Source organism: Somniosus microcephalus, chromosome 9, assembly GCF_052327205.1.
Source record: "Somniosus microcephalus isolate GS21.2 chromosome 9, FLI_Smic_1.0, whole genome shotgun sequence".
NCBI classification, from domain to species: Eukaryota; Metazoa; Chordata; class Chondrichthyes; order Squaliformes; family Somniosidae; genus Somniosus; species Somniosus microcephalus.
In genome coordinates, this window is record NC_140995.1 from 202,745,017 (window position 1) to 202,756,121 (window position 11,105).

At 48.6% G+C, this 11,105-nt stretch overlaps 1 protein-coding gene across 1 annotated transcript in view; it reads right to left on the reverse strand.

Annotated features, from left to right (window-relative positions):
• Nucleotides 1-6,760, reverse strand: part of snx3 (sorting nexin 3) — a 44,555-nt gene extending 37,795 nt beyond the window's left edge. The window contains 2 exon segments of the mRNA XM_085997771.1: nt 6,551-6,666; nt 6,669-6,760. Coding sequence (XP_085853897.1) covers nt 6,551-6,666; nt 6,669-6,711 — 159 coding nt within the window. The 5' untranslated portion in view covers nt 6,712-6,760.
• Nucleotides 6,761-11,105: the final 4,345 nt, after the last annotated feature.

An 11,105-nucleotide genomic window follows, 5' to 3' on the forward strand; every position in this document is an offset into this window, starting at 1 on the left:
CAATGCAACTTTCTACACTAGTCCAATGACTCCATATGGTAGCCAGATGACCCAGAAGCCTGAAATGTAAAGAACTACACCCATTCCAAACAGCAGTTTAAGCCTGAATCTTTTTGATGGGACCCATTATACAAATTCAAATATTGATCAACTGTAGTAGAGCAACCCAAAAGCTCAAGTCTCTACACCAAAAACAAACTGGATTTCTCCTAAAAGCCACAGAAAAATAAAAAGGAACTTGTGTTTATGTAGCACCTTTCACATCTTCAGGATAATCCCAAAACACTTGACATCTAAATTATTTTTGAAGTGTAGTCACAAGTTGGTCAATGCAGCAGCCAATTTGCACACAGCAAGATCCTATAAACAAGGTGATAAACTGTCAAATCTGTTTCTGATTGCATTGAATTAGAATAGAATTATCAGCACATGGCAAATAGAAAGGGACTTGGTGCAACTTTCAATGTAGAGTGAAATGTGAAGAGTGTGGGCATACATAACCACAACCGAGAAACAAATCTGGAGCAGTTGTGCAGAGGCTTTATAATGCCTTGGATCAGACTATATATTTGCAGTGCAGTGTGTAATTTTGATAGTCACCCTTCAAATTGGAAGAATCATCCCAACTGTAAAGCAGGATGAACTGCAGGGAAAGATTAAGCTCCACAATTTAGAAGGCTAAGAAAGACCAGAATATATACAATCAATAGGGTGAATCTCAGGAGCATGCAATGACAAGACCAGAGGATAGAGATTTCAAAAGTGTGTGAAGTAAAGTTTGCTTGAAGCACAATATTTAAAATAGTCAGTCATGGCAAGCAGTGAAGTCAGATGAAATGTGTTCCAAATGTAGTTCAATGTTTAATTGGGCGAGTTGGAGTAATACAAGCTTTTATGGACTCTTATCTGGATTATGTTTTTAAACCAAGTTTGTAGTGGATATATATTCACAGCATGAACCATGCCTCTTCACAAATTGGCAATCTTATCACAGAAAATATGACCCGAGAGCACTTTGCAGCAAAAGCATAAGTGTCCCACATTCAACATATAAACAACATTTAATAGCTGCCTTTTAGTTTGCTTAAGACATTGAAGATCCCCACCTCCTATTCCATCTGCTCCCACTCTGGCCAGAGCTAGGTCTGACTGCACTTCAACTATTCAACACTTGCTCTTAATTTCAGCTTCATCACAGGATGGGAAGGAACAAGTACATGCAGTGAAGTACAGTAATACAATTTCCTCATTAGGGAAACATGGAAAGTTTGTAGGGCAAGGCAGCTTCAGGAAACCTTGCTCACTATACAATACATTCAGATAGCATTGGCAGAAGGCTAAGAGCATGTAGTTTTTTGTCATATCATGCCCCAAGCAATTTCAAAGATACACAAGGGAAATTCCTAAAAATCAGTGCACCCAAGACTCCTGCCCATCTCAACCATTAAGAGAACAGTGCTCATTGTGTTTTACTAGCATAAAGCAATAGAACATAGGCCAGTCAATTTTTAAAATCCGATGGTGGAGGACCAGTTTGAAAATCAATGCTGTTAAAAGGACTCGGTGAAAACTACTGGCAGTACAAAGTTTGGGCGATACCTAACTTTCCATAGCCGAAAAAAATCTTGCTGGTAATCAGCTTTGCAGCTCACTTCAATTAAAAGGTTGTGGGTTCAAACCTCACTGCCATGAGCACAATAAAAGTGACTTCTGTACAGTACTCAGTGCTGCATGGTCAAGGGGCTGTGGAGGAAAGGGTAGGCAGCTTTAAGTTCCTCAGAGTCCACATTACGGAAGACCTCTTCTGGTCCCTCAATACCTCCTCTTTGGTTAAGGCCCAGCAGCGCCTATATTTCCTAAGGAGGCTGAAGGGATGCAACCTGTCACCCCAGATCCTCTCTAACTTTTACCACTGCACAAGAGAGCATCCTGACGAGCTGTATCACTGTGGTATGGCAGCTGTAGCTCCTATGACCGGAAAGCCCTGCAGCGGGTAGTCAAAACTGCCCAATGCATTACCGGCACCCAGCTACTGACCTTTCAGAACATCTACTAGAAACGCTGTCTACGGAGGTCATTGACCATTATCAAAGACCCTACCCACCCCAGCCACAGTTTGTTCGCCCCCGCCATCTGGGAGACGCTACAGATGCATTCGCACCCAAACGACCAGATTTAGGAACAGCTTCTTTCCCAGGGCTGTCATCCTACTGAACTCTGCTAATAAACTCTAAAGCCTGCACATGTGTCAATGCACTTTATTATGTTTATGTTACAAGCCAAATGTTAGTTAAATGTCTTAATCAAAATGTACACTCAGGAGCCACAAGCTTACATTTTGTTGTACTGCACTTGTGCACTAACAATGACAATAAAGTTTATTATTTTTTATTTTTATTATTATAAGTACAGTTTTTGTATGCAATGTTAAGCCTAAAAAGTCTACTGGCTCAAGTGGACAAAAGAACAGGGAATTCTCAGAGCACTCAATTTTATGTTGATATCTATTTGCAACACCAGATTTCCAAATGGTCCCTTTGAGGACAAGACAAACCAAGTTTGTCTAGAATGTGTAATTTGATCCTGCCTGCTGTAGACAACCCTGTTATGTGTAATTTGATCCAGTCTTGCCAGACTACAGAATGTGGAAGTCTAGTTTGCTTGAAGATCCTAATAGTATTCTGCTATTGTAATTATAGTTTTCCTTGGCTGGTAAAATAAAGAGTTTATACTCTAATTAGTGGGTTAGTTAATGTGTTGGACTTTTGGTTTTGTCCCCTTCTGGAAGTGATAAAAATTCTTCAATCCTGAATGAAGGGACTGTGGGTGTTTTGCTCATAAGTGCGGTTCCTAAGGTTTCCCCAGAGTTTGTAGCAGATCAGACTGCAGGCTCAGTTTGGAACCTTGTGTGGGAACCAAGTGCAGCGTGGCCAGAGCGCTGAGTGGATGCGCTCACAAACACATGGTTGGTAATGCCAGTGCTCAGGAGCTGCTCATGAACCCCAGGCTAGCGAGCAAGAGGCTGCAAAGCAAACAGGGCCCCTACACCACCAAACCTGGGATCCTCAGAAGTCACAAGATGGGCAAGCTCGATCGGGTGAGTGGGGCTTTAAACATTGGGGCCTGGCTGGGTTTCCGCCCTTTGCTTATTCTCGCCAGGTTTGGGTTTAAATAGGTTTTTGTTAATCTCCCAATCAGCCACCCTCCAGTTTCCCCCAACCAACTGATGCTCCATCTCCTGACCTCCCAAACACGTGCAGCATAAACAGGCCAAAACTTCAGCCTGGCGTCTTGTAGCCCCAGCTGCAGAGCTTCAGTCTGGTCTCCACACCCTACTGCTCAGGCCATCACCACTCCTGCCCCACAGATAGCTAGCGATGGACTGACAAGGACCCTCCGGTTCTGGTGGAGGCAGGACACTGTTTAGACCCCCCCCCCCCCCCCCAAACCACCATTACAGGCACATGCGCTGAAGGACGCAGAAGACCATGCAAATCATCACAGTACAATATTATCCCCTAATTCAACATCAAATAAAACAGATTAATCATTCACCTTATGAATATGGCACTTGGGTGTGCACAGTTGGCTGAAGTAATTCAGGACATCAGGCACTATGTAAATGTATTATTTCCACAAATGAAAAAAATGTGCCAGTGACTTATTCCCCTCTCCAAGAATGCCCAGTTTACTTTCCAGAGCACTAACATACAGGTCAAGTGACAGACCATTTTAGGTGAACTATCTACACAGTCCACCAAGTTACATCAAGTCTACAGCACAAAAACATACCAGTCGGCACAACTGGTCTACGCCAGTATTTATGACCCACACAAGAATCCTTCCATCCCTCTTCATCCAACTCCATCAGCACATTCTTCTATTCCTTTCTCCCTCATGTGCTTATCTAGCTCCCCCCTAAATACACGTATGCTATTTGTCTCAAGTAGTCCTTGCGGTAGCATGTCCCACATCCTTACTATTCTTTGGGTTAAGTAGTATCTCTCGAGTTCCCCGTTGGATTTATTAGCGACTAGCTAATATTTATGACCTCAGGTTTTGGACTCCCTACAAGTGGAAACATTTTCTCTACGTCGACCCTTTCATTATTTTAAAAGGCCTCCATTAGGTTACCGCTCAGTCTTATCTTTTCTAAAGAGCCTCAGCCTGTTCAGCCTTCCTTGATAAATAAATATAGCCTCACTTCTGGTATCGTCCTTGCGAATCCTTTTTGCACCTTCTCCAATGCTCCTATATCCTTTTTATATAATAGAGACCAGAACTGTTCACAGTACTTAAAGTGTGGTCTAACCAAGGTTCGATAAAAGTGTAATGCAACTTCTCTGCTTTTCAATTCTCTCCCTCTAGAAATGAAACCAGTGTTTGGTTTGCTTTTTTATGGCCTTATTAATTTGTGTTGCTTCTTTTAGTGATTTGTGCATCTGAACCCTGCAATCCCCTTGCCCCTCTACCCCATTCAGACTTATTATCCTAGCAGTATGTGGCCTCCTTATTCTACCAAAATCCACCACCTCACATTTAACTGTTGAAATTAATTTGGCAATTACATACCCATTCTGCAAGTTTATTAATATCTTCCTGGATTATAGATACATCTGTCAAATGTGGCAATTATTTTTAAATCATACTGCTACTATAAATCCACTTTCACATTGCAAGAAATTATTTTTTATTTCAACAGTAGCTGTACACTGCTCAATAGATAACTAGTTAGCAAGCAGGAGCAAGGTAAAGGACAAAATAAAAATCTATAGTTAAAAGAACAAAAAAATCTAGTTAAAGTATGTGAAAGGCAACTTCAAATAAAAGCATGGAAATACTCAGGTCATACAGCATCTGGAAGAGCATACAAGTTAATGTTCCAGGTACAAAAGGACCCATACTTGAACTTGTAACTTGTCTGTTCACAGATGGTGCCTGACCCAATATGCATTTCCAGCATTCTGTTTTTGCAGAGGAAGCCTGATGCAATAAGTTGCATTTTGAGCAGTTAAAGCACAAAGGGTCACATCTGAATGATAATCCATCATTCTCTTTCAGATGCTGATCTACCTGCAGTGAATTCCAGCATTGTTTTACTTTGGTCTCTAAACAACTGTACCACATGTAATCTAACTGCATGAGCTGTATTTATATAAACCCTCATTTGAAAGTGTTTCACTGAATTATTCTGAAATAGTGAGATTGCTATGTAGACAACCAATCCACACAGCAAGATCCCAGAGCAATAAAATAAATAACCAGGTGATATGCTCAAGTTAAGGACACCCTGTTCTTCAAAGAGTGCTATGGAGCCTTGAACTGCAAGAACAGGGCTCAACCAAAAGGGCAGCACCTTGGAAAATGCAACACTTAACCAGTACCATACATAACCATCTATTTGTGTTCAACTTCTGGAGAAATGTAATTTAATAAAGGCAACAATGAAACAGGTATCATTACATGTAATGATGCAGGTTTACTAGCAAGAGCAATTAAACTGGTCTCTCACCACCATGCAGTCTTGGTCTCAAGTTTTAACAAAGGTTCTCAACTGAGTTTGCAACTTAAATTTTGTTCAAAATGCTTTGGATTATTAGAGAGATAACAGGACATTAATTCATTTTTTCAAGGTTTAACAAAAAAAAAAGTGGTTCAGAATGTAGAAGCCACAATTTAGTTTGATTTCTGGGCATCAAGAGTGTCTGTTTAAAGACAGGATGTCAATCACTACCTTCTGTACTACACTGAGAATTTACACTTTATATAGCTCCATGCTGTTCACTGGCCTGGTTCCATCAAAAGTGCCTTAGCGTGCCCTAGTCTATGGCAGCAAAGCCACATCTTGACCACATGCCAAGATAGCCCAGAGAGTTTGTAGGGCCTGAACAAAATTTAGCAACGTTGGTTTTGATTGAGTCACGTCTATTAATTGCGAAGTGCACACTTTATAACACAAGTTCCAACAAGCCGCCAATTCCTGGCATCTCAAGCTCTCTACTCCACGGTTTTTTTTTTAAAAAGCAAACACAACGTGCACCGCACTCCAGTTCTTCCACGGTTAACACGTTTCAGTAAAAGTTCTTACTTCCTCTTTTTTTTGAAAAAGTTCTTGCACGGGATGGGCAACAAGTCTAATAAATCAACCACTCACTCCTGTAGCGAGTTAACGGCGCTTTAGTTTAACTGAGGAACATTGGCGGGCCGCGTTAACCTAGACTGTGGCCCTTTTAACACGTTGCACTCAGGGGGAGGGTCACTGGGACTCGGGGGTCACTGGGAGAACCGCCCGGCTCTTGAAGCTCTGCCACACACCCACCCACCCCACCCCACCCCACTCCTCCCTCATCGCCAATGAAAGCCTGAGCTCTCGGAGCCACGGACACCCGCAGAGGGGCAGGGAGGCCCCGGCAGCAGAAAGGAGCCAGCAATAGAGCGAGTGAGGGGGGAAAGCACGGCCATTTCCCCCCCCCTCGCAGTGGGGCCCACAACCACAGCCACACCCACCCTCCAGCCTCTCGCACCCAGCTGGCCTGCCGCTCCTCCTCACCTTAATCCGGACCTCGTAAGTGGTGAAGCGCTGCCTGCCCACCCCCATCGTCTGCGGGGTGCCCACGTCGATCTCCAGGAAGTTACTCGGGGGCCCGTAGGCGTCGTTGAGGTTCTGGGTTTGGCCAGCAGCCGCCTGGTGTCGGGCACAGCTTCGGCCATCTTGTTCGCTGTTCTGTCAGGCTTGCTGGTGGTGCCGCTGACGTTTCTTGTTATCGTCGATCAGCTGCTCGTCAAGCTGACACGCGAGCGGAGAGGCGGGTCTCCGCCGCGGGGATCCTTGGACTTGTAGTTCGACGCGGCGGGGTGACCTCCAGCTGCGTGGCGCGCCGGAAGCGATGGGTGGACTACAGTGTCCAGGGTGCCGCGCGGTCAGAGCAACGCCTGCTCTTCCCAACCAGGTGATGGACATTAAAGCTCCAGATATTAAACTGATAAAGGAGGCAACGAGGGCACTTATCAAGTATTTTAAATGTATGTATGTATGGAGTTTGTGTTTAAGGTTTATTTGACTTAACTGAAATACACATTTGCAAAGCATAATCAATGCCAAATAAAAACTGACATCAACTGACACCTTTAATCATGGTTTTTTGAAGAACATATAATAGATGTGATAAATGTCACTTATTATGAAATTGGTTTGCAATCTGTGCAACCTTTGCTGATCGTAAATGGCACTCCTAACCCTTCCCCATGTTGACAGCTCTGTAATAAATATAATAATCCGAATACATAACAGTGGATTATTATATCACTAATTGACACCAAACACATATTCATGCAAATACATGTGCTACCCGGAAACTTCTGTCCACAAGAAAAGGAAAACGATAATAGAAAAAGCTTATTTGGGTGCATGTAGTTAAACAGCCATACTTTATCTTATTATTTTTTTTTTTTATCTATCTATCTATCTATCTTCTATCTATCTATCTATCTATATATAAAGCGGTCGATCTGTCTGTCATTCCGTCTGTCTGTCTGTATTGTATAAACTCTAAAGTTATAGAGCGTACCTACACGTGTGTTACATCGAAAGAAAGCTTACGATTCCAGAACCGTCATAAGCGTATTTACGTTTCGGCCAGACAAAAATTGCGCCCGTGGTATCCAAAAAAGTTCAACATTCCGCTCATTATCCGCTCATTAGCATCGAGTTACGTCGAGGTCGACCAATCGTACGGTCGAGCGACCCGATGGTCGACCAATCGCTGCATGGCGGAGGCGGGTTCCTGGCGCTTGCAGGCGGGCCCTCCTAGAGTCGAGTGACGGGACGATTGACCAATCCTACGCTTCGGTGACCTGACGGTCCACCAATCGGTGCGTGTGTGGGCGGGCCTTATCGTTCTGAACTGAGGTGAGTCGCCGCCATCTTGATTCCAAACTTTTCATTTCTTTTTCCCCGCTTTCTGCGTCTTTAAAAAAAAAGTTGCTTTTTAAACACGTATTGTTTTTAAAAAAAGTTAATTACTTTCTAAATCTTTTATCTAATCTCATTAATTTTCCTACCTTTCCCCTGTTTTTGCAGGTAGGCGTCGAAGCCTGGGCGTCTGTTGCCAGCCATGCTGGACCCTAGGCAATTGTTTTGTGGCAAGCTCCTCCCACACCTCACCCCACGCCCCCCCCACCCCGCTGGGCCTGATTCCGAACCAGCGGCCAGCCATCTTGGTAAAGGCTGGCTGGGCTCACTGCAACCTCCTCGCGCTTCATTCGTGGCGGGGGGGGGGCGGTGGGGCTCGGGAGGGGAGGGGGAGTGGAGAGGGTTACCCCGGCAACCGGGCTCACCAGCTGCAATCGGCCACACAGGCCCAGGCCCGGAGATCGGGAGGCGGAGAGGGGAGGAGGGTTACCAAGGCAACCGGGCCCGGCCAGCTGCAATCGGCCGTCTCAGGCCCGGTCTCAGGAGGGCGGGAGGCCTGGTCTCGGGAGGGCGGGGCTTGGGCTCACCGGGGCGCTGCGCTCGGCATGTCAGTGCGTGGGGCGACACGGAGCTCAGCGGAGCCATCGCCGGCAGTGGGGAGAGGGTCTGCTGGCTCCCCCACTCCCTTTCTCCCCCCCTCCTTCCCCCACCTCCTCCACCCCTCCCCTCTCCCCCTCCCCTCTCCCCCACCCCTCCCCTCTCCCCCTCCCCTCTCCCCCTCCCCTCCTCTCCCACTACCCCCCTCCCCTTCCCCCCCTCCCCCTCCCCTTCCCCCCCTCCCCCCTCCCCTTCCTACCCCCCCTCCCCTTCCTACCCCCCTCCCCTTCCTCCCCCCTCCCCTCCCCCTCCCTCCACCCTCCTCCTCCCCCCCTCCTCCCCCTCCCCTCCCCTCCCCTTCCTCCCCCTCCCCCTCCCCTTCCCCCTCCCCCTCCCCTTCCCCCCTCCCCTCCCCCCCTCCCCCTCCCCTTCCCCTTCCCCCCAGTCACGCTCTCTCTCTTCCCCTCGCCCCTCCTTCCCCCCTCCTTTCCCCCCTCCTCCTCCCCCCTCCTTCCCCCCTTCCCAGTCGCTCTCTCTCTTCCCCCCCAGTCCCTCTCTCTCTTCCCCCCTAGTCGCTCTCTCTCTTTCCCCCCAGTCGCTCTCTCTCTTCCCCCCAGTCGCTCTCTCTCTTCCCCCCCAGTCGCTCTCTCTCTTCCCCCCCCAGTCGCTCTCTCTCTTCCCCCCCAGTCGCTCTCTCTCTTCCCCCCCAGTCGCTCTCTCTCTCTTCCCCCAAGTCGCTCTCTCTCTTCCCCCCAAGTCGCTCTCTCTCTTCCCCCCCAGTCGCTCTCTCTCTTCCAACAACAACATGCCCTCGAAAAAGCCATCAGCACCGCCGGGCACTCGAGCTAGTATATATATATAAATGGATGGTGGTCTCTGTCTGTGTGTATGTCCGCGCTTAACTCAAAAATTATAGAGCGTACCTACACATATGTTATATCAAAAGAAAGCTTATGATTAGGGGAGTGTCATAGGAGTATTTACTTTTTGGAAAAACCTTCAAAAAATGGTAAAAATCCGCTCATTAGCATTGAGTGACGTATCCGTTCATTAGCGTTGAGTGACGTGATGGTTGACCAATCCTACGGGGGAAGCGCGCTGCGTCATGGGGGGCGTTTCATGGCGTGTGTGGGCGGGGCCTAATCCTACAGCCTGCCGTTAGTGCGGGAGCGGGAAAAACCGGAGCAGGAGCTCATCAGGGGTCAGCCCGCTGTCGTCGGGGGCCCGGAGCGGGAGCTCATCAGGGTCAGCCCGACCGAAAGCGAGCAGGTGAGCGGTGGCGGCGGTCCAGAGCGGGAGCCGCCGCGCACGGGGGCTCCGGGTCACCAAAGCCGGGCTCTGAGTCCTACCCCTTCCCCGTGGTCTCAACTGCGCGGCCCGAGAGCCCAGGGGAGAGGGAAGCCGGCTCTATTACAGCCCCGGGGGGCTCGAGGTGTGTGAGAGAGACTCGGCGCCATTCCCTCCTTCCTCCCCGCCCCCGGCCAATCACCCCCCACACACCCGGGGGGGTGGGGCTGGGCTCAGCTCACACTCAGTGTGAAAGAGGAGGAGGAGGCCGGGGATCCTCGGCCTACCGCCTCAACATCAATCCCCGAGCTCAGAGCTTTAGCAAAGCGCAGAGAGAGAGAGAGACTCACCTCAGATGGTGTCCGGCGGGGCTGCGGAGAGTCTCCGTCTCCTCACACAACACACACACAGCCCGAGTGATGAGACCCTCCGGCTTCACCTACACATCCTCTCTCTGGATCCTTTTTTAAAAATTTTAAACCCACAATCTTGCCTTCTTCCTTCCTTCCTTCCTTCGGCCGCCACGATTCAAACTTCCCGCCGACCTCACAAAATGGCGGCCGCCCTTCTTCACCCGCCGGGCTCTGAGTCCAGCCTCTTCCCCGGGGTGTCTTGCTCTCTTCTCTATCTCCTTCCCTCACTCTCTCCTTCCCTCTCTCTCTCTCTCCTTCCCCCTCTCTCTCTGTCTCTCCTTCCCTCTCTCTCCCTGTCTCTCCTTCCCTCTCTCTCCCTGTCTCTCCTTCCCTCTCTCTCTCCTTCCCTCTCTCTCTCTCTCTCTCCTTCCCTCTCTCTCCTTCCCTCTCTCTCTCTTTCTCTCTCTCTCCTTCCCTCTCTCTCTCTCTCTCTCCTTCCCTCTCTCTCTCTCCTTCCCTCTCTCTCTCTCTCTCCTTCCCTCTCTCTCTCTCTCTCTCCTTCCCTCTCTCGCTCCTGCTCTCTCTGTCTCTCTCTCCTTCCCCCTCTCCCTCTCCTTCCCCCTCTCTCTCTCCTTCCCCCTCTCTCTCTCTCCTTCCCCCTCTCTCTCTCTCCTTCCCCCTCTCTCTCTCCTTCCCCCTCTCCCTCTTGCCGTGAGTGCGGGACCGGGAAAACAGATACACTGAGCGGGAGCTCAGCTGAGGTGAGTTGGGCCGGGCCTGAGGCGCTAGGCCGCGCACGGGGGCTCCGGGTCACCGCGGCCGGGCTCTGAGTCAAACCCCTTCCCCGGGGTGTCTTCCTCTCTTCTCTATCTCCTTCCCTAACTCTCTCCTTCCCTCTCTCTCTCTCTCTGTCTCTCTCTCCTTCCTTCTCTCTCTCTCTGCTACCCCCCTCTCTC